The sequence below is a fragment of the Geotrypetes seraphini genome, chromosome 2 (assembly GCF_902459505.1).
Source record: "Geotrypetes seraphini chromosome 2, aGeoSer1.1, whole genome shotgun sequence".
Lineage (NCBI taxonomy): Eukaryota > Metazoa > Chordata > Amphibia > Gymnophiona > Dermophiidae > Geotrypetes > Geotrypetes seraphini.
In genome coordinates, this window is record NC_047085.1 from 11,008,973 (window position 1) to 11,036,060 (window position 27,088).

A 27,088-nucleotide genomic window follows, 5' to 3' on the forward strand; every position below is an offset into this window, starting at 1 on the left:
CCATTCATGTCAATGGAAAAAATGTAAAGAGCTGCCTCCGCATAACCGGCTTGCCCGATTTGAACGAAACTTGGTATACCGATCCCTCACTACCTGGGGTGATATGTTCTGGGGGTCTCGCGGCCCACCTGCACACGTGGGAAGGGTGGGTTCACCCAAGAATGTATATGTTCTTGCTCCTGGAGGTGAAACTAAAAATGTTGTTTATAATCAATTTTTGTGTTAGTTGAATTGTATTCATTTTGTCAAATATTTCACATTATACTTTGAATATTTTACTTTTTATAAAGCTGTAACAAAATTATTTCATTCACCACTATAAAGTATCTTTATTTAAATCCATTTACAGTGTTATTGCTATAATTAAATACCCGTGCAACGCCGGGGCATCAGCTAGTAGTGTATACTTATAAAGGGAATTTTTAAAAAAAAATTAAGTAAAATTCTGGAATCTCTTTGGGGCACACCATTGTGCCTTGGCTTGGATACAATTACTGCCACTTTTGTCTTTGTTACATAGAAACATAGAAATAGACGGCAGATAAGGCCCATCCAGTCTGCCCACCTTAATGACCCTCCCCTACCTTTCTCTGTGAAGAGAACCCACGTGACGATCCCATTTTGTCTTAAAATCAGGCACGCTGCTTGTTGAACCAAGAGCAAAATTACAGATGGAGGACTGATTAGTTTGAGCCCAGGAAAGCAACACTTCCCCAACCTGTATAGACAGAAGAACTTCAATATGTCCTTTGAACATTTCATCTGCCTCCTGCTGTGTTACTCCTGAAGCCTAGGATATCTCAGAAGTATTAATGCTGTACACTTCTCCCTCCGTATTCGCTGTGATAGGGGATTAGCAGAACCGCAAACACAGAAAAACCGCAAACAACTTTTTCATAAGTTATTCACTGTTTTCTATTAAGAACCTTCGTGAATTTGGTGAATCCGCGAATAACATGGTGGGAGACCTGGCCTGTTCCTGAAGGAGAGGCAAAACACGGTGAAGAAAGGGCTGGGAATCAGCAATTTTTTTTTCTGTAAATCCTTGAAATCAGCGATTTCTCTATGCAAGTTAAAGTAATTTGGGGGAGGAGCCAGCAAGCTAAAAACCGTGAATAAACGAAACCACGAATACGGAGGGAGAAATGTAGCTGCTGAACATGAAAAACCCATGAACAAGTCCATGAGGTGGCTAGCACCGACTGCAGGCGCGTGAGACCAAGCTGATCGCGTTGAATCTGCTTATCTTTTCCCAGGTTTATCTTTGCAGCTGTGTTTTCTGATGCCTGTACATATTTTTTTTTTTTTTTCAAAGTGTCTTCTAGTGGTGAGGGGGAAGCACCAAAGAACAAGATTTTAAGACATCGCTGATAGAGCTGTTCTTCAGGGGAGGGGGGGTGCTATGCAGATTTTAATACTGTTTTCCTGTCAGATAGTACACATAAGCACATAAGCAGTGCCTCCGCTAGGTCAGACCAGAGGTCCATCATGCCCAGCAGTCCGCACACGCAGAGGCCAATCAGGTCCAGGACCTGTGCAGTAGTCCTCTATCCATACTCTTCTATCCCCCTTTCTTCAGAAAGTTGCCCAATCCCTTCTTGAACCCCAATACTGTACTAGAAACGCCTTTACCGGATCAGACTTTAGGTCCATCTATTCCGACGACCCGCACACGCGGAGGCCAAGCCAGGTGCTCCCAGATGGAGACCCTGATTACCCATATCCCTCAATGTGATTTGCAAGGAGGTGTGCATCCAACTCACGCTTGAAACCCAGAATGGCAGACTCCGTCACCACCTCCTCTGGGAGAGCATTCCAAGCGTTCACCACTCGCTGTGCGAAACAGAACTTCCTGACATTTGTCCTGAGCCTGCTGCCCCTCAGCCTCAGTCCATGACCTCTTGTCTGTGTCACTTTTGACAATGTGAACAACGATGTTTCTTGCTCAATTTTATCGAATCCATTCAGTATTTTAAAAGTCTCAATCATATCCCCTCACAGTCTCCTCATCTCGAGAGTGAACAGTCCCAGTCTTCCGAGGCGTTCTTTATAGCTCAAATTTTCCATACCTTTTACTAGCTTCGTGGCTCGCCTCTGCACCCTTTCCAGCAGGGTTATATCCTTTTTTAGGTATGGAGACCAGTGTTGGACACAGTATTCCAAGTGTGGTCTGACCATTGCTCTGTAAAGCGGCATTATAACGGCTGCCAATCTACTCGTGATCCCCTTCTTTATCATACCTAACATTCTGTTTGCTTTCTTTGCCGCCGACGGCTTCAGGTTCCTGTCTATCAGTACCCCCAGGTCCCTTTCTTGATCGGATTTGGCCAATGTTACACCTAACATTTTATATTCATGTTCCTTATTTTTCTTACCCAGGTGCATCACCTTGCATTTGTCTATGTTAAACCTCATCTGCCTCCCACCCCCCACCCAACTTTTACACAATAGTAATTCCCACAAAGTAGTCCCAAATACCCACTTATCAAATTGATACCTTACAAGGGCAGAGTCCTGTGGTATAAAGTCTAGCCAGGCTTTCTCAAAGGGGTCCTATGACTGCTACCCTGGACCAGCCAGTCGGGGCCAGTAACTGCTGCTGCGCTTCTTGGCCTACTGACCAGCACATACATCACAACTGCCAATTTTTCAGAATGATTAGGGGTGCTACATCCATCATACGTTACTGTTCTTTGGGTAAAGTAACTTCGTAAATAACAGCAGATAAAGACATGAATGCAAAAAAAACAAAACCAGGGGGAAGGGAAAATGGGATGGAAGGAGGGAGGAGGGGAAAGAGGGAGAAGGGAAAGGGAGAGAGGGGGTGATAATGAGGGATTATGGTTTATAATATAAAATGATTGAAGGAATGATATTATTTGATAATATGTATTACAGTGTTCCCCCGGTCAGTCGCGGTTGGCAGTCCTGGTCATTCGCAGTATTTTCTGACAGCAAACCGCCGACCAGCAGAGGACAGCTGGAGAGGCAGGAGAGAGCAGCCGGAGTGCCAGTGAGTGAAGGAAATCACTCATTGTATACTCCGACCGCCTCTTCCTGCACTAGTCGGGCCTTACCATTGTTCCCCCAGTCATTCACGGTCGGTGGTTCGTGGTCCCGGTCATTCGTGGTATTTTCCGACCGCCAACCAGGAGAGGACAACTGGAGAGGCAGGAGAGAGCAGCCAGAGCGCCGGCAAGTGAAGGAAATCACGCTTTGACACGCAACTCCTGATTGGTAAGGCCCGACTTTAGTGCAGAAAGAGGTGGTCGGCGCATAGAGCGAGTGATTTCCTTCACTCGCCGGCGCTCCGGCTGCTCTCTCCTGCCTCTCCCGTTGCCCTCTCTAGTCTCCCCCACAAAAAAAAACGATATTCGCGGAACCCCCGCGAATATCGGGGGAATACTCTATATGGAATGGAATTTTTAAATGTGAATTCATTTGTAAGGAATATCTTTATATATTATCTGGATGTCTTTTCTTTTGTTCCTTCAATAAAAATGTTTAAACATAAAGACATGAATGGTCCATCCAGTCCGCCCAATACTTACATGCTTTATAAATTCATGAATAAATTGTCTTTCTTTCTTTGATATTTCTGGGCCTTAGATTATAAAGTCTGCTTGGTTCCAGCTACTGGAGTTGCCGCCAAAGCTCACTCCAGTCTTTCCAAACCATTTCATCATTTGTAAGACAGAGACCGTAAAAGTCTTCATGTCCCAAATTACTGGAGTTCCTGTCAAAGCCCTCTCCCAGCCCATCCTAAGCCAAATTGCTATATACAGGACAGACCGTGCAAGTCTGCCCAGTACCGGCCTTAGGTATTGGGGGTGCTCAACCACTCGCAGAGCTGGCATCAATGACTCACGTACCCTACCTCTTATTCAAGTTTCCTTTTACTATGGAAACCAATGGTGCTACCATTACTATTTATTATTTCTACAGCGCTGAAAGGCGGAGGCAGCGCTGTACATTTTAACATACAATAGACAGTCTCTGCTCAGAAGAGCTTGCAATTAATTTAGACAGGACATTTCTGGATTGGGGATAGGTATCTGACAGCAGTGAGGGGGAGTTAAGAGTTAAACGCAGTTTCCAAAAAGTGGGCCTTTAGCTTGGATTTGAACACTGCCAAGGACGGAGCCCGACGCTTTGATTCGGGCAACCTGTTCCAGTGGAAGAGAAGGGTACAGATAAGAAGGGCTTGCCCGATGAGCAGAGACCAGGGGGGAGCATAGGGGCAAAATATAAAAGGTGTCTGTGATCATAAGGCAGTATACAAGCCCCACATTACCTTTCCCACTGTTGAGACTGTTGCAGAGCCCCTGATCAAAGAAGAGCAACCAAGATGGTAAAGGGGCTGGAACTCCTCTCGTATGAGGAAAGTCTAAAACGGTTAGGGCTCTTCAGCTTGGAAAAGAGACGGCTGAGGGGAGATAGGATTGAAGTCTACAAAATCCTGAGTGGAGTAGAATGGGTACAAGTGGATCGATTTTTCACTCCGTCAAAAATTACAAAGACTAGGGGACACTCTTATGAAGTTACAAGGAAATACTGTTAAAACCAATAGGAGGAAATACTTTTTCACTCAGAGAATAAACTCTGGAATGCGTTGGCAGAGGATGTGGTGAGAACGGATAGCGTAGCTTGTTTTAAGAAAGGTTTGGACAAGTTCCTGGAGGAAAAGTCCATAGTCTTGTTACTAAGAAAGACAAGGGGGAAGCCACTGCTTGCCCTGGATCGGTAGCATGGAATGTTGCTACTCCTTGCTTTTTGGCCAGGTACTAGTGACCTGGATTGGCCACCCAGTAAAGCTATTCTTATATCTGAATTCTGCTGCCTTATTGCAGTCTTTCACTGGCTTTGGTACAAAACACAGCAGTAAGAATGATCTACGGCTTGAAGAAGTACGATCATGTCACTCCTTACTATGGTGAGTTGCACTGGCTCCCAGTAGAGGCTCGGGTGATTTTTAAATTGGGCTGTTTATATTACAAAGTAGCTTTTGGTGCTGCTCCTTTAGATCTTGCTGAAAGATTTGTTATCATGATTAATAAGAGGAGTAGGAAGACTCATGCCTTATTTACGTTCCCATCTGCAAAGGGTTGTAAAAGAAAGAGATTATCTTGGGCATTGCCTTTCTTATCAGGCTGCTTTCATGATAAAGATTTTCATTCATTATTGATTAGATCTATATCTTATAAACACTACTGAAAATTTTTGAAGACCAACTAAATCTTCACATCCCATCAACATTGTATTTTCTTATAGCATAAGTTTTTGGAAACCGCATTGAACTCTCGGTTATGCAGTCTAGAAATCTGTTATTACGTTATCTTCCACAGCTCCACGTCAACCGTAGCATGTGTGTACCAAACATTTTGCTTCGTGCATAAATTGCACACACAAGTTACAGAATGAGTTGCATAACATCAATTATCAGCTCATTATATTACTTTAACTAGTACTAATTTGCATGCAACCGACCTTCGCGAGCATCCTATAACATGAGCATCAAAATCCATGAAAAGACACTGAAGGAGATAGAGATTTCTTGAATCCCCTAAAGAATCAGACCATGAAACAGGTCCCCATTGGGATCAGGACCAAGTTTTAAGTTAAGTGCCACATTACAGACATAACTCCCCCCCCCCCCTTTACAACTCCGTGATAGTGGTTTTGAGCGCAGGCCGGCACGCTGAATGCTCTGCGCTGCTCCCAACGCTCATAGGAACTCTATGATCATTGGAAACAATGCAGAGCATTCAGCGCGCCAGCCTGCGCTCAAAAACCACTATAGTGGTTTTGTAAAAAAAAAAAAAAAAAAAAAAGGGGGGGGGGATGTGTGGAGGCCATTATCAGGCTATTGTAAAGAATAAGTATATATTTTTCTTCCCTGTTTAGTACAAATGAAAAATAGGGCGGAGGAGGGGGGATTTTATTATTGAAGAAAATGATTTTATGAAATATAAAATGAAGGGAGGGGGATAAATTTAAATTGATAAAGATCAATTGTAAAATCTCAAGTGAATTATCTGTTACAATGTTAATATTAATATTGATGTACTTGATGTAAGTTATAAAATGATTAAAGAATTTTTTAAAGAAAGGGGGGGGAATAGTTTGTAAACTTTTTGGATTGCCATCCAGTTTATTTAAATACTTTATCATTTAAATTATGAACAATATATAATGAGAAGTTTGAGAAGTATTTTTAGACCAGTGATGATAAGAATCGCCTCTTAGAGGCAGTTACCACTGAGGGCAGTCTGAGGTCTCTTTTCCTCCTTTTATTAGGCTGACAACCATTTGAGACATTTTAGAAATTACTGAAGACGTATCCCCTCTATAGGAATGGTTGTTTAAAAATGTATAGGTTATGCTCTCTCTCAAAAGTGTTCCACCTCATATCAGGTAAACACAAACTCAGAAACAGTGGGGTTGTATTATTCTCTAAATTTTGTACTAAGGTAAACAAGGTCACACAGCTATGGTCAGCCAGGAAATAGAGGCCCTCTTTTGCTAAGCCACGGTAGATGTTTCTACCGCGGCCTGGAGCGTTAAATGCCCAGACGCTGCCCTGACGCTCATAGAATTCCTAAGCGCGTCGGAGCATTTAGCATTCTGGGCTGTGGTAGAAATCTAATCGCACAAACCTAAAACAGGCTCAAGGCGACCTATAGTGGGAGAGGGAGTCTATAGGCATATAGGGAGGGAAAGGGGGAAGGACCTAATCGTACCAAGCAAGAGAAACAAGGTACATGTGGAGGTCATGTAGATATTAGCTAAAGAGAGTAGAGCTTTCAGTTTTTCTTTCTGTGGAGATCATGTTGGCATTAAAGAAGAGTTTTCAGTTTCCTTCGGAATAGGGCATAGTTGGGTTCTGTTCTGTCTCTATGAGGTTAACATAGAAACATAGAAATAGACGGCAGATAAGGGCCCACGGCCCATCTAGTCTGCCCACCTTAATGTCCCTCCCCTACCTTTGCCCTGTGAATAGATCCCATGTGCCGATCCCATTTGGCCTTAAAATCAGGCACGCTGCTGGCCTCAATCACCTGTAGTGGAAGACTATTCCAGCGATCAACCACTCTTTCAGTGAAAAAGAATTTCCTGGTGTCACCTCGTAGTTTCCCGCCCCTGATTTTCAACGGATGCCCTCTTGTTGTCGTGGGACCCTTGAAAAAGAAGATATCTTCCTCCGCCTCGATGCGGCCCGTAAGATACTTGAACGTCTCGATCATGTCCCCCCTCTCTCTGCGCTCCTCGAGCGAGTATAGCTGTAATTTGTCAAGCCATTTTTCGTACGGTAGATCCTTGAGTCCCGAGACCATCCGGGTGGCCATTCTTTGCACCGACTCCAGTCTCAGCACATCCTTGCGATAATGCGGCCTCCAGAATTGCACACAGTATTCCAGGTGGGGCCTCACCATGGATCTATACAATGGCATAATGAGGTTATTCCACTTTTTTTTTTTGGGGGGGGGAGGAGAGTTAGGATTCCTCCCTTCAGCAGTTTCAGTGTCTCCAATACAGCATCCGCCTGTCTCTCTCTAGCCCCCTCCCTACAGGATGTGGAATAGCATAGGGGAGACAATATTTTTGTGCTTATTGGCATTTAGAGACCACCTTATCTTGGTGAAGTTCAGGGCAGTGTACAATCTTTTTTTCTATCAGGTACTCCAAGTATTTTCCCCATCTGTCCCAGCAGGCTCACAATCTAACTATGTTACCTGGGGCAATGGAGGTTTAAGGGACTTCCCCAATGGCATAGCATTGCCCCTTTGTGTTTGGCACCCCTTGAGGTTGCACACTCCAAAAGCAAGCGCCGCCTAAAGTGAATCACTCAGGCTAACAGGCGGTGAAAAAAGGTGGGATTATAAACATTTCTTGGATGGTCTTGCACAGAGATTTTCCTGCTTGCCTCAAATCTGGATTTCAGCACCATGGAGAGTACCCTACTACTTCAGAGGATCAGGGAGACCATTGGCTACACGGCAACTGAAGAGGCAACCAGAGGATTGGATCCAGAGAGAATCCCTGAAAGGTGTCCCTGTTGATAGCATTAAATTTAGTAATGTATGTCAATGGTATCTTAATATAGAAAGAAAGAAAACCTATTTCACTTCCTAGTATATCTACACTGAAAATGCTGCAATTTAAAACACCATATGTCCACTAAGTCTGTATTTGTAAGTCTGCATGTTATGTCTATACTGTAATTGCTGTAATCTAAACCCCTTTGTCCACGCTGTAAAGTTTATGTCTCACTAAAATTTTTCCTAACCATACTATGAATGTACTCCTGTAACCCGTTCTGGGCTTCTTTGGGAGGAGGGGCTAAATAAATGACAAAATAAATAAACCGAAACATGATGGCAGATAAAGGCCAAAAGGCCCATCCAGTCTGCACATCCGCAGTAACCATTATCTCTTCCTCTCCCTAAGAAATCTCATGTGCCTATCCCCAGGCTTTCTTGAAATTAGAGTCTCTGTCTCCACCACATCTTCGGGGAGACTATTCCATGCATCTACCACCCTTTCTGTAAAAAAATAATTCCTTAGATTACTCCGGAACCTTTCACCTCTTAACTTCATCCTCTGCCCTCTCATTCCAGAGCTTCCTTTCAAATGAATGAGACTCAACTCATGCGCAACTCAACTCAACTCCCCTCTCCTACCTTTCCTCCAAAGTACTGAGATCTTTGTCTGTCTTATTGACGATCCTTCTCCGTTCCTTTTTAGGGTCTATGATTGAAATCTGGAACTGATAAGTCTCAGACTTAAATCTTTTGATTTCCATCAGTCTCTGAGCAGGTTTCAGAGACTATTTTTCCTCTCATATGATTAATATCTGTTTCTTGGTTTAGAAGAAGCCATTTTTAGTACAAGTGTAAGTTTATTGTTGGCTTTTCATTCCATCTCCAGACATATTGCTAATCTTTAAGTCTGTCCCCATACGCCTTATGACATAAGAACATAAGAATTGCCACTGCTGGGTCAGACCAGTGGTCCATCGTGCCCAGCAGTCCGCTCACACAGCGGCCCTTAGGTCAAAGACCAGTGCCCTAACTGAATCTAGCCTTACCTGCGTATGTTCTGGTTCAGCAGGAACTTGTCTAACTTTGTCTTAAATCCCTGGAGGGTATTTTCCCCTATAATAGCCTCTGGAAGAGTGTTCCAGTTTTCTACCACTCTCTGGATGAAGAACTTCCTTATGTTCGTAAGGAATCTATCCCCTTTCAATTTTAGAGAGTGCTCTCTCATTCTTCCTACCTTGGAGAGGGTGAACAGCCTGTCCTTATCTACTAAAAGTCTATTCCCTTCAGTACCTTGAATGTTTCGATCATGTCCCCTCTCAATCTCCTCTGTTCGAGGGAGAAGAGGCCCAGTTTCTCTAATCTTTCGCTGTACGGCAACTCCTCCAGCCCCTTAACCATTTTAGTCGCTCTTTTCTGGATCCTTTTGAGTAATACTATCCTCCTTCATATACGGCAACCAGTGCTGGACGCAGTATTCCAGGTGAGGGCATACCATAGCCTGGTACAGTGGCATGATAACCTTCTTCGATCTGTTTGTAATCCCCTTCTTAATCATTCCTAGCATTCTGTTCGCCCTTTTCGCTGCTGCCTTGCATTGCACGGAAGGCTTCATTGATTTGTCGTTCAGTACTCCCAAGTCTCTTTCCTGGGGGGTCTTTCAGAGTACTGCACTGGACATCTTGTATTCGTGTATAAGAGTTTTGTTACCGACATGCATCACCTTACACTTATCCACGTTAAACCTCATTTGCCATGTTGCGGCCCATTTCTCGAGCGTGTTTATGTTACATTGCAGGTCTTCGCAATCCTTCTGTGTCTTCACTATCCTTCTGTGTCTTCACTACTCTGAATAACTTCGTATCATCTGCAAATTTAATCACCTCACTCGTCATACCAATTTCCAGGTCGTTTATAAATATGTTGAAGAGCATGAGTCCAAGCACCGAACCCTGCAGCACTCCACTCATGATGCTTTTCCAGTCCGAGTATTGTCCATTTACCCCGACTCTGCTTCCTATCTGCCAACCAGTTTTTAATCCACGTATTTCACTCTCGATTCCAAGGCTCGCAATTTTCTGAAGTAGTCGTTCATGCTCTGGACTGAATCCATCCTTTTTATATCTTTTTGAAGGTGCGGCCTCCAGAATTGTACACAATATTTTAAATGAGGTCTCACCAGAGTCTTATACAGAGGCATCAATACCTCCTTTTTCTTACTGGCCATACCACTCCCTATGCAATCTAGCATCCTTCTAGCTTTCGATGTCACCTTTTCAACCTGTTTGGCCACCTTACGATCATCGCACACAATCACACCCAAGTCCTGCTCTTCCGTCGTGCCCATAAATTCTTCACCCCCTAAACTGTACCGTTCCCTCTGGTTTTTGCAGCCCAAATGCAAGACCTTGCAGTTCTTAGCATTAAATTTTAGCTGCCAAATTTCAGACCATTCTTCAAGTTTCGCCAGGTCTTTCTTCATGTTATTCACACCATCTGGCATGTCTACTCTATTGCAGATTTTGATATCATCCACAACGAGGCAAATCTTACCTGGCAGCCCTTCAGCAATATCGTTTATACAAATGTTAAAAGTACCTCCTTTGTAGTATGGATAAAACAGAGTGGTAGCTGTGTCATTTCACTTTTAAAATGCAATAAACAGAAATAAAATGAAAGAGAAAAAGACGACAAATTGCTAACATTTTATTAGATTAACTTTGTACATATTTTGTGTAACTTTCAAAGGTAATACCTTCTTCGGGTCAGAAATGAGCAAAAGACAAATATCAAAATACATAAGTGAAATATAAAAGCATTCCCAGTGAAAAGGTGTAGGGGTGGGGGTGGGGCGAGAAACAGGGAGAGATGGATGGGTGATCAGAGGGGACAGAGCCATATAATTTTATGCTTTATGAAGTGATAATGAGACAAGAAGTGGAATTGGCCTATACAGACTGGTGGATTCAAAAAGATGGTAAAAATATCCTTTATTTCATCCAGCAACAACTCAATGACTCGATATGTACATGTTTCGGCCAGAACGGCCTGACGCAGGCATCTTAAAAAGTCACATAGTGGATATGAATAAATTGGTCCACAATGGAACATACATTCAAATCATGATTGCTGAATCAAAAATGGCTAAATAAATGATGCCACACAAAAACTCTGAAGTAAATGCTGGAGCTGAAATAACATTCGTCCACGTTCCAGAAAAACGCAGACGAATGTTATTTCGGCTCCAGCATTTACTTCAGAATTTTGTGTGGCTTCATTTATTTAGCCATTTTTGATTCAGCAATCATGATTTGAATGTATGTTCCATTGTGGACCAATTTATTCATATCCACTATGTGACTTTTTAAGATTCCTGAGGCAGGCCATTCTGGCTGAAACATGTACATGTCAAGTCATTGAGTTATTGCTGTATGAAATAAAGGCATTTGAGAAGGTTCCACATGAACGACTACTTCGGAAAATTGCAAGCCATGGAATCAAGGGTGAAATACTCACGTGGATTAAAAACTGGTTCAAGCATAGTAAACAAAGAGTGGGGGTAAATGGACAATACTTGGACTGGAAGAGCATCACCAGTGGGGTGCCGCAGGGCTCGGCAATTGGACCCGTGCTCTTCAACCTCTTTATAAATGATGTGGACATTGGTACGATGAGTGAGGTGATTAAATTTGCGGACGATACGAAGTTATTCAGACAGGGAGATTGCGAAGATCTGCAACGTGACATAATCAGGCTCGAGGAATGGGCTGCGATATGGCAGATGAGGTTCAACGTGGATAAGTGTAAGTTGATGCATGTTGGTAACAAAAATCTCATGCACAAATACAGGATGTCTGGGGCGGTACTTGGAGAGACCTCCCAGGAAAGAGACTTGGGAGTTCTGATCGATAAGTCGATAGTTTGTATAGGACAATTCCACTTCTTGTCTCACGATCTTTCATTTGTGGATTTGATTCTCCTGTTTTATACTACATTATAAAGTGATAAGACATTCAGCTCTTTATTAAGAGCTGGCTAGTGGGCGTCAAAATATTTCATCATTTTAACTTCAAAAGTCTTATTTTAAAACAATCCAGTAAAGTGTCATTTTAGTATTCTCACCATAAAATCATTGATGCCGTGCTCTGACATTACCTTCAAAAGCTAGGCAAAAAGTTTATTATGTTAGTTCAATGAAAAATATATTATCTTTTCTTTTTTAAAAAAATTTCTATTTATCTCCAGTGATTTTAAATACTGATCCAGAGACTATTCTTGGTACCATCATAACAATCTACTACAATACAGAGAAAAGAACATATAAGCCAGCTTCAAGGGGAGAACATCTCTAAACCCACCAGAGACTTTTCCATTCTGTTGGAAAAAGAGACCAACTGACTTTCCCGCTAAAATTCAAATTGGTGACCAATGGACTTTCCTGCCTCATTCACCTCAAGCCCTAACCAATCGGGTTTGAGGACCTACTATATATAAAGACAAGCTGCAAAGCTCACAGCCTACCCTGAAGAAAGCCACAGCATGATGGCTCAAACGTCGGGTCCTCCTAAGAAGTCACAGTGAGACCCAGAAACCTGCAACATGCAACCGTGGCTGATGGCTGTTGGCCCTTATTACCATACATCCAAATGGGCTAACGCAAGTAGAGTTATATCAGTGATAAACTTTTGAACATTATCCTCTCTCAAGATCACTGCAACACCTCCCATTATTCTTGTACTAAAACACCCTCCTCCACCTCCTTCCTTCCCAGCAGCACCAGTATTTCCTTTAAGCTGTGCCCACATGAACACACTGGGAACGCCTTTTTGCAGCAGTGCACAGGTACCCCACCTCCTTGAGGCGGCACCTGGAAAGGAAAGCAATACTTGCTGAGAGCAGCTCGGACCCCGGCAGCCCAGCTCTAGCATCACGTCCCCTCCACCCTCTCTCTCAACCCTTCTCCCACTTGGGTCTACTTTCAAAACTGTCTTTAGCACCATGGCTGGACCCAGAGCCTTCCCTCTAGAAACAAGAAGTTACCTCAGAGAGGGTGGGATGTGGCAGAGGGAAGGCTCCAGGGTTAATTGCATATAGTGTGTGTGAATCACTGTCACTGCTCATAACCTCTGGTACTAAAGACAAGTTTGAAGGTAGATCCAGGGGAGGGGTTGAGAAAAGGGAGAGATGCCGGAAATGGGCAGGAGGGAAGAGGAGTGGAGGAGTAATGCTGGACCTGGGGGCAAGGGGTAGAAGATAGATGCCACAGGATGGAGGGAGGAAACAAAGAAAGAGGGTGAGATGTTGGATCATAGGGGCAGGGAGGAACCACGGATATAAGTGTGGAGTGACTGACTCTTGGGGCTCCTTTTACGAAGGTGTACTAGCGGTTTTAGCGCATGCGCTAGACCAGGGGTCTCAAAGTCCCTCCTTGAGGGCCGCAATCCAGTCGGGTTTTCAGGATTTCCGCAATGAATATGCATGAGATCTATTTGCATGCACTGCTTTCAATGCATATTCATTGGGGAAATCCTGAAAACCCGACTGGATTGCGGCCCTCAAGGAGAGACTTTGAGATCCCTGCGATAGACGCTAACGTCTCCATAGAGCTGGCGTATTTTCCGTGTAGCCTTCGTAAAAGGAGCCCTTGGTTTTTAGGATAAGTGTGTTTGTTTCAAGTGCATAAGGAGAGTGTTAAACAATCGTGGGATAGGAGGCAATGTTCTGTTATGGATTAGGAACTGGTTATTAGACAGAAATCAGAGGGTGAAAAAGTGGAACCGGTGCTATTTAATATAATTTAGAAATGATCTGGAGTGAGTGGCACAGGAGTTAGAGCCACAGCCTCAGCACCTTGAAGTTCAAATCCCATGCTGATCCTTGTAACCCTGAGCAAGTCACTTAATCCCCCACTGCCCCGGGTACATTAGATAAGAGTGTGAGCCTCTTCCCTTGTTTAAAAGCAGACTGAAAACCCACCTTTTTGATATAGCTTTCAATCTTTAACCCTACTCCTCTGCCCTCCAACCCAGCCCTCTTAACTGTATCCATGACATCCTGTTTGTCTGTCTTGCCTGTTTAGATTATAAGCTCTTTCGAGCAGGGACTTACTCTTTGTGACTCTGTACAGCGCTGCGTGCGGCTAGTAGCACTATAGAAATATCCACTGGGACAGATAGTGGTATATAAATAGTAAAAATAAATACAGAAATAAATACAGTATAAGTTTCTTCTAAGGCTGTATATATATTTTAGGCTGAGGCTGTCAGCTCCTCAGGACAGGAAGGAAAAGGCACAAAAGATCCCACTTTCAAACAGGTCTTAAAAAGAGACAGGAAGATAGAGCATAAGGGAAAACCTGGAGGCAGGAGCCTTACATCCCTTTCCCACCAGAGCAGCTGATAATTACATTACATTACATTACGTTAGTGATTTCTATTCCGCTTGTACCTTGCGGTTCAAAGCGGATTACATAAGAAGAAGCTGGACATTTCCAGGAGGGTACGTGACATTTAGGGTAAGACATAGTAACAGAATGAGTATAGACTTGGTAACATTGGATGAAAGCAGTTATATTACATTACATATCAAATCTTTTTCCAGGCGTTGGTAGGTAATAAATCGGTAGGAAGAATTAGGTTTTTTGTTTTTTTTTTTTTGTTTTGTTTTTTTTGGTCGGTTGAGGATGTGGTGTCAGGGAGTGGGTAACCTGGTCGGTGTATGTGGAAGAGGAGATTAGGTGTTTTGAATATGCTTTTTGAAAAGTAGCGTTTTGAGTTCTTTGCGGAATGCTTTGAAGTCAGATGTTGAGGTTAACAATCTGGTTATGGAGGGTTCGAGTTTTGCTGCATGCGTTGCTATGAGGTTATCGTAAAGCTTTACCCTTTGTCCATTCTGTCAAGTATTCGAGTCCTAGTGACTTGGTGAACATTCTATTAGGGCACTTTATATCCTGCCCTGTACATGTGGTTTGAGAGCGGTTTATAATCAATTACAACCCATCTTTAATTTCACATAGGACAATATCTGAATAATATGTAGAAAAGGAAGAATCCCATAAGAAATGTACTTAATAACTAAACAATAATACTGAAAATAGAAAGAAAACCCCACTATTTGTCTTCAAAGATTTAGGCAGTGTAAACCCCGACACAAGCTAAGCAGAGGAAAGGGGAATTAATCAGTGTGTTTCAGATTCCTAATCAGGGAGGCCTGTGTGGCCATGGGGAAAAAAGAAGGAAAGAAAGAAAAAGAAGGAAGGAAGGAAAGAAAGAGAAGGGATTAATATCTGGTATTTGTTAAACATAAATGATCTGGAAATCAGAACAACAAGTGAGGCGATTAAATTTGCAGATGGACAAAAAATTATTCAAAGCTGTTAAATAAAACACACAGAGACTGAAAAATTGAAGCAAGACCTTAGGAAATTAGAAGACTGGGCATCCGAATGACAATGAAATTTAATGTGGACAAATGCATAGTGAGGCCCATTGGGAAGAATAATCCAAATCACAGTTATCTGATGCTAGAGTCCCCCCTTAGGAGTCTGCACCCATGAAAAATAAGATCTAAGTGTCACCGTAGATAGTATGCTGAAACACAGCCAAGAAAGATGTTCAAGATTTCATTCATTTGTAGTTGGTCGTCTTGGTCGATGTGGAGGTCTACTTTTGCTGCTCTGGTGGCTAGTAGATCGTCGTATATTTTTTGCTCATCGTGTCTCTCTACAATTTCCTTCCTTTGGGACCTAGCAGACCTGTTTTTTGGGACACTCCAAAAGTAGATACAGTGTCTAGGTGAGGCAAGAGAAAGAGAGATGGTGCACGACAGTTCCTTGATGGAAGAAGGTTGGTATAATCATGGCTTCCTCGTGGAATGGCGTTTGGGAGAGGTCATATTAGCGATACACCAGACACACCCGAGTAGTGAAGTATGAGACATTTTATTAACAATATTATTGCAATGTTTGTCTATTCTAGGTTCTGAGACCCAAGTCCTCAAGGCCTAGTAAATGTTTGAGAAGTAGCAGGTTCTTTCCCCCCACCAGGCCATCAAACCACCTCTTCCTCCCTCATCAACCTCTCATACCATCTGTCTTCTCCTAAAATCACCTCCTCCATCCCACCATCCTTTCACACCACTTCTTCTGTCCCTATCAATCTACCATGTTGCCTTCTTCACCCCATGAGCTCCTCACCTCCTCCTCTAGTGCACTCACGCTCACTCCCTTATCTCCTCTACACTGTTGCCTCGGGCTCTCTCACAGTAGCTTTTTACAATCGCGTCCATCATCATCCCGGCTCCTGCTACCTTCAAACCATGCTCACCAACCTCTCACACCATATCTTCCACCCCCCTGGCCCTTACACTTCCTCCTTAACCACTACTGCACCCTTCTACTATCATCATCTCCACCTCCCACTCCACCCTTACGTTGCCACCTGCACCCCTTCCATGCTCCCTCCCCCACTGTCCTTTACACAGTCTCCTGTGTCATACGGTATTCATACACACTGCCTCTCTCTGTGAAGCATCTTTCCGATTTCCGCTTGAGCACAGCGTTGCTTTCCTCAATTGGGGAGGCCTCTGTCCCATTGCTCTTGCCAAATCCACCACCTCCAGGGGTCTGCAGGCAAAACACATCCTATGGAGATGGTGATAAGAAAAAAGACTCACACCGGTCACTGATCATATGAAAGCAGGACAGTACTACAGCATTCACTTAGAGCAAGGGTGTCAAAGTCCCTGTTTTCATTGTATGCTAATAGATCTCGTGCATATTCATTGAGGAAATCCTGAAAACCCGACTGGATTGCAGCTGTCGAGGAGGAACTTTGACACCCCTGTCTTAGAGAGAGGAAGAGAGAATGGTTACTGCGGATGGGCAGGCTGGATGGGCCATTTGGCCTTTATCTGCCATCATGTTACAATGTTTCTATAATCATAAAGCTCTATGACGGGGGTGTCAAAGTCGGTCCTCGAGGACCGCAATCCAGTCGGGTTTTCAGGATTTCCCCAATGAATATGCATGCGATCTATTTGCATGCACTGCTTTCATTGTATGCTAATAGATCTCATGCACATTCACTGGGGAAATCCTGATAACCCGACTGGATTGTGGCCCTCGAGGAGGGTCTTTGACATCCCTGACTTACAGTGTCTCCTCTCTAACACATGGAGATTCCCAAAATACTCCAAAAATAATAATAATAATTTTATTCTTATATACCGCCAAAACCATGATAGTTCGAGGTGGTTTACAACAAGAAGCGCTGGACAATCAGCGAAATGGTCACAATACAAAGCCATCGAATACAAGCTTACAGGATGGAAGAAGTGAAAAACTGTAAGATTCTTAGGTTACAAATCGATTAAACAAATTCATTTTTACTGATTTTCTAAAACTGAAGTAGGATGAGGAATGCATGATAATGATAAAAAAAACCTCCTTATATCCCTCCTCCTCCCCTTCACCCGGCCCAGACAGGACTACCGTTTTATCTCAAACTGCTGGCAGGCCACCGAGGTATACCGGGTGCAAAGTTTGGGCCAGAAGCCTGCATGAGGCTGGCGTGTTTTGATCTTCAAGGGTGAATTTGAGCACTTTCAGGATCCTGTTCGTGGCCTGTGTGAGCAGCAGTGGCCTACGAGGGGCTGCAGGGCCAGGTACTAAAAGTCGCCAAATAGTAGGTCCAGCCCTTCTGCTTGTTTCCTTTAAGCTGAGTGGAAGACCGTGCAGTACTGCGCAGACTTGCACGGTCTGTGTCTGTGTATGGCCGTTTGGTGGAGGATGGGCTGGGGAGGGCTTCAAAGGCTGGGAGGGTGTAGATGGGCTGGAGTAAGTCTTAACAGAGATTTCGGCAGTTGGAACCCAAGCACAGTACTGGGTAAAGCTAAGAAGAAAAAAAATTTAAAATTTAAATTGAATCAGGTTGGGCAGACTGGATGGACCATTCGGGTCTTTATCTGCCGTCATCTACTATGTTACCTACTGTCCTGACCCCGGGGGGGGGGGAGGCTGCTTCACTCTCATATTTTCTATAGTAAAGAACAGGCAACCTCTGGGGAACCTGCCTGTCCCTAGCAATTGAAAACACAATATTGAAGTATCACCCCCTACTGGTAGCAATATGGTTGGAGGACTCCCGCTCAGCTTACAGAGAACGGTGAGTGTAAGCAGTGAACAGTGCTTTCAGGCAGCAACTGTCATGATCCAGATTTGGACTTGTGGCACGTTGGCGCCTTGGTGCGTTCCCAGGGACCTGCAGCCACTGGCTCTGCTTACCAAATGGAAAGAAAACAGACCAGGGCCAAGAAGGCTGGCCTGGTGGAGCCTCCGTTTTGCGCTTTCCAGCGTGATCAGGCAGCGAGGCTGAGACGTGTTCTGGAGACAAGAACATCATCACAATGGGCAGCAGAGGCAGAAGAAGAAAATCCAGATGTTTGGAGCTCCAGCGGCTCACCTCTTCTTGCTAATTTGTGCTCGGAACTAGTTTTCATCCCGTAAGGGAATTTTTTCAGTTGTTTGAGAGCATCAGAAAGGTCCTTCCATTATTCTGGTAGCAAACTTCAGTGGATAACTGCAGGTTCTGAGCAGCGCAATCAGTGGAGTAGGAAGCTGGGGGGTGGGACAGCCCCGGCCGTAGTCTTCCCCTCCGCGCCACACACCCCTTGCATTCCCCTGTACCTTTTTTATTTCACTGGCGCAAGGTTGCTGCCTACGTCAGCATCGGCGCGCTCTCTCTGACGTCTGCGCCTAGGAAGTGGCATCATAGGGCAGGCCGACACCAATGTGAGCATGCTGCTCACGACAGAGAAGTTCAAAAGGGAAGGAGGGGCAAGAAGGAGTGCCACTGCCTTGAGCGCCACTCACCCGTACTATGCCACTGAGTGCAATGGCTACCGAGGGGCTTTCTGTGAGTAAGTGACGGGCTAAGAAATACATTCAGTTATCTAGTAGACAGCAGAGAAAAGTATGACCAGCACATGTAGCATGTCCAGTTCTTCCTGCCCATATTAAAGCTGCTGCCGGTCAGAGTGTCACTTCTTACTGGAGACCATTTGCTTTTTTCCCTTTTCCTTCTCTCTTATAGTCTTATTTTTTAAGAAACAACGTTTTCTTCCTCTGTACTGCTGCCTCTACCAGACCAGGACGGAACTACAGAGATAGAGAGAGAGAGAGAGAGAGACAGACAGAGTCACAGAGAGAGAGAGAGACACACAGACATAGAGAGAGAGACACTCAGACACAGAGAGACAGAGACAGAGAGAGACACACAGACACAGAGATAGAGAGAGACACACACAGACACAGAGAGAGAGACAGAGTCACACAGACACGGAGAGATATAGAGAGAGACACACACAGACACAGAGAGAGAGAGAGATAGAGTCACAGAGAGAGAGACACACACACAGACAGAGAGAGACAGACATAGAAAGAGACACACAGACACAGAGAGACACGCAGAGAAAGACACAGAGACACACACACAGACACAGGGAGAGACACGCAGAGAGAGACAGAGACACACAAAGAGAGACACACACACACAAAGAGACACACATACACACAAAAAGAGACACACACACGCAGAGAGACAGAGACACAGAGAGAGACAGAGACACACACACACAAAGACACAGAAAGGGAGAGACAGAGACACAGAGAGAGAGAGACAGAGACACACAGAGAGAGACAGAGACACACACACAAAGAGACAGAGACACAGAGAGGGAGAGACAGAGACACAGAGAGGGAGAGACACAGAGAGACAAAGAGAGAGAGACACACACAGAGACACAGAGAGAGAGTCACAGAAAGAGAGACACAGACACAGAGAGAGACACAGACACACAAAGAGACACAGAGAGAGAGACAAAGACAGAGAGAGAGAGACACACAAACAGAGAGAGACACACACGTGCAGAGAGACAGAGACATACAGAGAGAGACACAGAGAGAGAGACACAGACACAGAGAGAGAGAGAGACACACAGAGAGAGAGAGAGACAGACACAGAGAGAGAGAGACACCAGAGAGACAGAGACACAGAGAGAGAGATACACACACGCAGAGAAGAGACACACAGAGAAAGAGACACACACACAAAGACAGAGAGAGAGAGAGACAGATAGAGAGATACACAAACATAGAGCCACAGACACAGAGACAGAGAGACACACACAGACACAGAGAGACACACGCAGAGAGAAACAGAGACACAGAGAGAGAGAGAGTCACAGAGAGAGAGACAGAGAAAGACACATAGACACAGAGAGACAGAGAGAGAGACACACAGACACGGAGAGAGATAGAGAGAGACACACACAGACACAGAGAGAGAGAGACAGAGTCACAGAGAGAGAGACACACACACAGACATAGAGAGAGAGACAGAGACACAGAAAGAGACACACAGACAAAGACACAGAGACACACACACAGACACACAGAGAGAGAAAGAGACACAGAGAGACACACAGACACAGGAAGAGGCACGCAGAGAGAGACAGAGACACACAAAGAGAGACACGCAGAGAGACAGAAACACAGAGAGAGGCAGAGACACACAGAGGGAGAGACAGAGACACACACACACACAGAGAGAGACAGAGACACACACACACAGAGACACAGAAAGAGAGAGACACACAAGCACAGAGACACACACGCAGAGAGACAGAGACACAAAGATAGAGAGAGTGAGTCACAGAGAGAGACACACACAGAGACAGAAACACGCAGAGAGACACAGACAGAGAGAGAGAGAGACACATACACATGCAGAGAGAGACAGAGCACAGAGAGACACACAGACAGACATAGAGAGAGACACACATGCAGAGAGAGAGACAGAGTCACAGAGAGAGACAGAGACAGAGAGAGAGACAGAGAGCGAGAGAAAGACAGCGACACGGAGAGAGAGAGACAGAGACACAGACAGACAGAGAGAGAGAGAGAGAGACCACAGATGAGGAATAAACAAGAGAGTGAAGAAAGTGAGCCCATAGGCACAGAAAACCTTAGACTGTGCACCCCAAGAGACAGAGAAAAGCACCTTTATGTAATATGTAAACCTCTTTCATTGTATCACAAAAGTGGTATATCAAATGAATGACCCATGACCACCATTCCAGACAAATGCGCAAAACTGCATGCGCCCAGTTATAGAGCCGTCCTGAAAGTAACGGGCACAAAAAGGAAAACTTCTTACCCCAGGGTGGATGAGAACTGATGTCTTTCCTCCTAAGTTGATGGTTCGCCCATTTCTACGGGTCAGAAGATTTAGGCCTGGAGTCCCATCCTCTCCCCCTAAGAAAATAGAAGGAAGGATCCTAAAGTTAGATCACCATAAAGCAATCAGAAGCTGGTAAGAGAATGGATAAGAGGTTTAGACAAAGACACATATTAAAAAAAAACCAAAAAAAACTTGGAAAAAGCCTGCAAGCAAGTGAGGGGCGAACCCAAGAGAGAAGTGAATCCATAAGGTGAACCTGCAGACGAGGTATAACATGGGGGAAGATAAAGACCATTAGCCCTCTTCAGAAATCTGTGCACCAAAAGGTTCTTCTGACCAGATTAATAAAAGTAGCTTAACGACCTCACAAAACACAGAGAAATTAACAGACTGGAAAAAAAAAATAGAAAGGCTTTCTTAACCAAACCGAAAAAGGATTTAGCAAGCTAACTTTTTAAGAGCCAGCAGTCTTAGGCAAGAGAGCATTTAGCAGAAAACATGCTAGGGGACTGTTATTTAAGTCATTATGTAGAGGGCACATAAGGGAAGAGGATATCCACTGGCACCTCAAAGCTGTTTCTTTGGAAACTTGGGATTCTGTTATCGACTTTAGGGGCCAATGAGTGGCTGGAAATTCAACTGGTGTTTTAGTGTGTTACTGTAATTTAGGGAACAAGCTCAGGCATCCGACACAGACCACTGCGTTTTCAGAGCTATTACCTGGTCAAGGGCTTGAACCTATTGCCAACTTGAATCCGTGACTCAAAACCTGCTGCGGAAGCTGTGAAAGACAAAGATTTAGGCCACCTGCGCAAATCAAAGATCCCTGCAAAGTTTGGTAAGGCAGCAGATGCAAATTAAGTTATTGCAGTTAGGAGCCGTCGACTCGTGGTCGAATCCTAGCGACTTGATGAATTGCAGATCTAAAAAAAAATCGGTTTGTGCTAGTCCGGAAAGGTCCTCCAGCATCATCCCCATGGCTGTTTTCAACGTGTCCAGCCATCTAATTACAGGTCGCCCTCTTGGCCTGGTTCCTTCAATCTTCCCAAACATAATGTCCTCCTCCAGTGATCTCTCTTCTGCAGCTTGAATTCTCATGCAAGGTCCTTGGCATCATTATCGATTCTTCTCTCTCCCTCAATGACCACCTCAACTCCTTGGCAAAATCATGTTTCTTCAACCTCCACATGCTGAGAAAAGTAAGATCCTACTTCCGCCAACAACATTTTGTCCAATCCATCATCCTCTCCAAACTAGATTACTGCAATGCCATCTACTTAAGCCTATCAAAAAAAAGTCTTCAAAGACTCCAGCTAATCCAGAATACTGCAGCCAAATTGATCTTTACAAAACGCAAATCTGACCATGTCTCCCCACTCCTTGCCAAACTTCATTGGCTCCCAATGATCTCCAGAATCCATTTCAAATGTTCCTGCCTGGCTTTTAAGATCATTCACGGCATCCTACCTCCCTTTATTCCACTATCTTACAAATCCTCAAGTCTCGACTCCTCCAGAACCGCCCAAAGGTATAAACTTGCCTTCCCCTCTCTATTCTTCCCCTCTCTACACTATGCAGGTAAACTGGGAAAATCCCTTCTCTTCAAAATCACAGGACTTTGGAACGACCTCACCATCCCGCTGCGGAACCTGGACTCCCTCCAATTATTCCGCAAACAACTGAAAACTTGGCTTTTCACCAAATTGTAATTCTATCCTCCCCCCTTTTTCTTCCCTTCTACATATAAGTTCATGTAAACCTTTTCCTTCTCTATCTATATTTTAAGTTCTTGTAAACCGTGTCGAGCTTCATATTCGTGGAGATGATGCGGTATATAAACTTAAGGTTTAGATTAGATTAGAAGATCATCATAACTTCATCGTTTGGGCTTTGAGTAACATAGCCGGTTGGATCTCTTCCAGAATCAATTCGTTAGTTTTTCTGGCAGCCCACGGCACACCTAAAACCCTTCTCCAACAGCAAAGCTAAAATGAGTCAATCTTCTTTCTGTCTTGTTTCCGTAGTGTCCAGCTTTCGCATCTGTTAACTGACCACTGAGAAAATGAGTGCGTGAACAAGTCTGATTTTCGTTTGGAGAGTTATCTCCTTGCCTCAGAATACCTGTATATAATATGTAACCCACTTTGAATGTGACCACAGAAAAGTAGTATACTGTATTAAGGCCTATGTTCTTTCCAAAATGAAAGATTTCGCAGGCTTGGCACATTGAGCGAGAATGGGAGTAGACCAGGGCTTGTAATTAAACTAAACTACACTAAACCTTAGGTTTGTATACCGCATCTTCTCCACAATCGTAGAGCTCAGCACGGTTTACAGGGTTAAGGTAGAAAGGAACTCCAAAGGAGGGTTATAGGATTAACTGTAAGGAAGATAAATGGGGTATTAGGGTACCAGAGAGGGGGGGATGTTACATTTTTGAGAAAAGCCAAGTTTTCAGATGTTTTCAGAGGAGTTGGAGGGAGCTCGAGTTTCGGAGGGGGGATGTAAGGTTGTTCCAGAGCTCAGTGATTCTAAAGGGGAGGGATGTCCCTAGTTTTCCAACATGGGATATACCTTTTATAGAATATATATAATTACATGTGGTTTGAACTTCCTCATATTTTCCAGACTATAAGATGCTTTGTTGTTTTTTCAGGGGGAGGCAGGTCTTCCAAAAACTTCAAACGATGCAACTAGTGTAAGAAACTTACATAAAATCTGCCTACCCAACGGACCTAGTAATAGATGTATTAACTGGACAAACAAACAAAAGATGTAGGTCTAATTATGTTCGTTTGTCGTAAATCTAGTCAGAAGATAAGATAAATGAACTCATCCTATGCTTGACAGCGGTCAGAAAATTCTGGACTGTTTGAAGGTGACAATGAGGATGAGGACTCTAGCTAATTTCATTCATATGAAAAGGCATCAATCATTGATTTCCGCATGCATTAAAACACTCTCCGACTATAATAAACGACCGTTATCTGAGATAAATTTGCTTCCTAATATGTTTTACTATTTGTGATCTACTTTCAATCGCATACATTGGTGACAGTCAGCATAGTTTGGGCCTGATCTCAGCTACACTGGCTCATTGCGCGGGTCCTCCTGGAGCGCAGCCTACAAGTTCATATTGGAGCAAGTTTTACAGTTTCTTTGGACCATTTTTAAACACTGCAACTTTATGGGAAGCCCGGATGGCAGAAGGCTATCCCAAACGACGGAAAAGACTTTTACTCGCCTGGAATGCCCCAAGAGGGCGTGGTTTGATGTTGAATATGTTCTTTTGTAGAACTTTATAATTAAGTGGCGAACCTTGACCCTGAGGAAGATATAGTGAAACATGGACATGTTGGGAGAGGGGACCCTCACAATGATTTAAAGAACAGAGAAGTGATTTTGTACTGCTATATCATTTAGAAGTTAATATATTGTTAAAAAAAAAAAAATATTATATATATAAGATCGTGATTAAGTTCAAATGTGATCCTAGGAATTTGGTGGCTATATCAATAAGTACACAAATGGCTCATAATAGCATACTGAAGATCCATTATATATAAGAACATAAGAATAGCCTTATTGGGTCAGACCAATGGTTCATTAAGCCCAGTAGCTTGTTCTCATGGTGACCAATCCAGGTCCCTAGTACCAAAACCCAAAGAGTAGCAACATTCCATGCTACCGATCCAGGGCAAGCAGTGGCTTCCTCCACGTCTTTCTCAATAATCGACTATGGACTTTTCCTCCAGGAAATTGTCCAAACCCTTCTTAAAACCAGCTACGTTATCCGCTCTTACCACAACCTCTGGCAACACGTTTCAGAGCTTAACTATTCTCTAAGTGAAAAAATATTTCCTCCAGTTGGTTTTACAAGTATTTCCCTGTAACTTCATCGAGTGTCCCCTAGTCTTTGTAATTTTTGACGGAGTGAAAAATCGATCCACTTGTACCCGTTCTACTCCACTCAGGATTTTGTAGACTTCAATCCTATCTCCCCTCAGCCATCTCTTTTCTAAGCTGACGAGCCGTAACATTTTTAGTCTTTCCTCATACGCCTTTTCTAGTGCCACTCTATCTTTTTTTTCCTGCCGCTCTATCTTTCTTGAGATAAGGAGACCAGAATTGAACACAGTACCATGGAGTGATACAGGGGCATTATAACATTCTTAGTCTTGTTAACCATACCTTTTAAAATAATTCCTAGCATCCTGTTTGCTTTTTTGACTGCTGCCGCCACACATTGGGTGGAAGATTTCATCGTATTGTCTACGATGACACCCAGATCCTTTTCTTGGCGCTAACCCCCAAGGTGGACCCTAGCATCCATTAACTGTGATTTGTTTTATTCTTCCCAATATGCATCACTTTGCATTTGTCCATATTAAATTTAATCTGTCACTTGGATGCCCAGTCTTCCAACTGGGTAGAATTTGTTAGAATATGTTATGATGGTACTTTAATCGACATAGGTTAGTCATTTCCAATGCTGATGTTATTATTTATCTGGGGGGGGGGGAGCTGAAGATACTCCTACTAGTTGCCCAGGTATGAATTAGCCCTCTGTACTGTCATGCTGCTATAACTGAACAAATAGGGGATTTATCCATATCCATAAAGCAATAGGAAGAGGATTAGACACACCAAGGCAGGAGAAGGAGGCAGCAGCTTGGAGAAGGGAGGGGAACAAATATGTTGGACTGAGGGAGGCAACAGGAGAAGGGTACAGGAAAGGAGCTAGGAATTATGAAGTGCTTACCCTTCAGTCCATAAGGACGAAATGCCCGTCGCTCTGTCAAGACAGAGAGAATGACCTCTTCTCGGAACTGCAACTCCCGGATAACTCCATCCCCTCCACAGAAATACCCTTTTCCGCCTGTGCCAGGGTTAAGCTGGAAGCACTTCAGGATGACGGGATACCTGAGGAAGACAAAGAGTTGTCCAAGTCAGTGCCTAGGTTCACATTAGCTTCTCCAGGGCAAGCAATAACAGGCTCAAAATCCCAACAGCTATGTTAACAACTGAGCCAAAAGGGGTAGGGGGGAGTACAGATTACTCCTGCCCCCACTATACCACCAATGATCTTAAGGTAATCCCTGAGGTGGGGGATCTGGCCTTACAGGCAGTGGGGGGTTCTGGGGAGAGCCTTACCTTGGAGGTGAGATGCTCTGGATTGGGGGGAGGGAGGTGGTGTAGAACGGTTTAGTTTATGGATGCTGTTTAAGTCTAAACCAAGTGACAAAATTTGGTCACAGGTTCAGTTTTGGCTGAAACAGAAAACAATGATTTTGGTCGGCCTCTTAACTATAACATAAACATAACATAAAACTTTATTTATAGCCTGCTGAGACTTATAGTTCACAGCGGCTTACCAAAGTGTCGAGCTGTACATAAACAGAAAAAATATAAATCTGACAACATTAAGTACAGCGCTGCGTGCGTCTGGTAGCACTACAGAAATAATTCATAGTAGTAGTACATCAATATACAATCACCGATTCCCCAGAAATTTAGTAGAAAGATTTACCTGATAATTTTCTTTCTTGTCAATAAGAACATAAGAAGCTGCCTCCGCTGGGTCAGACCAGAGGTTCATCGCGCCCAGCAGTCTGTTCCCGCGGCGGCCCATAAGGTGATCCTTGTCTAAAACCCTTTCATAACCTATCTCTACCTCTATCTGTATCCCTCTATCTGTATCCCTCAATCCCCGTACCCTTCAGGAATTTATCCAATCCCTCTTTGAATCCCCTTAATGTACTCTGTCCTATCACAACCTCCGGAAGTGCATTCCAGGTATCCACCACCCTC

At 43.9% G+C, this 27,088-nt stretch overlaps 1 protein-coding gene across 5 annotated transcripts in view; it reads right to left on the reverse strand.

Annotated features, from left to right (window-relative positions):
• Nucleotides 1-15,959: 15,959 nt before the first annotated feature.
• OPLAH (5-oxoprolinase, ATP-hydrolysing) overlaps nt 15,960-27,088 on the reverse strand; it is a 148,900-nt gene continuing 137,771 nt past the window's right edge. For all 5 annotated transcript variants that reach the window (XM_033933005.1, XM_033933006.1, XM_033933002.1 and 2 more), the window contains 3 exons: nt 26,040-26,200; nt 21,254-21,351; nt 15,960-16,680 (listed from right to left, as the gene is read on the reverse strand). In XM_033933005.1, the coding sequence (XP_033788896.1) occupies nt 16,513-16,680; nt 21,254-21,351; nt 26,040-26,200 (427 nt within the window). In that variant the 3' untranslated portion in view covers nt 15,960-16,512. The remainder of the gene's footprint in view (nt 16,681-21,253; nt 21,352-26,039; nt 26,201-27,088) is intronic.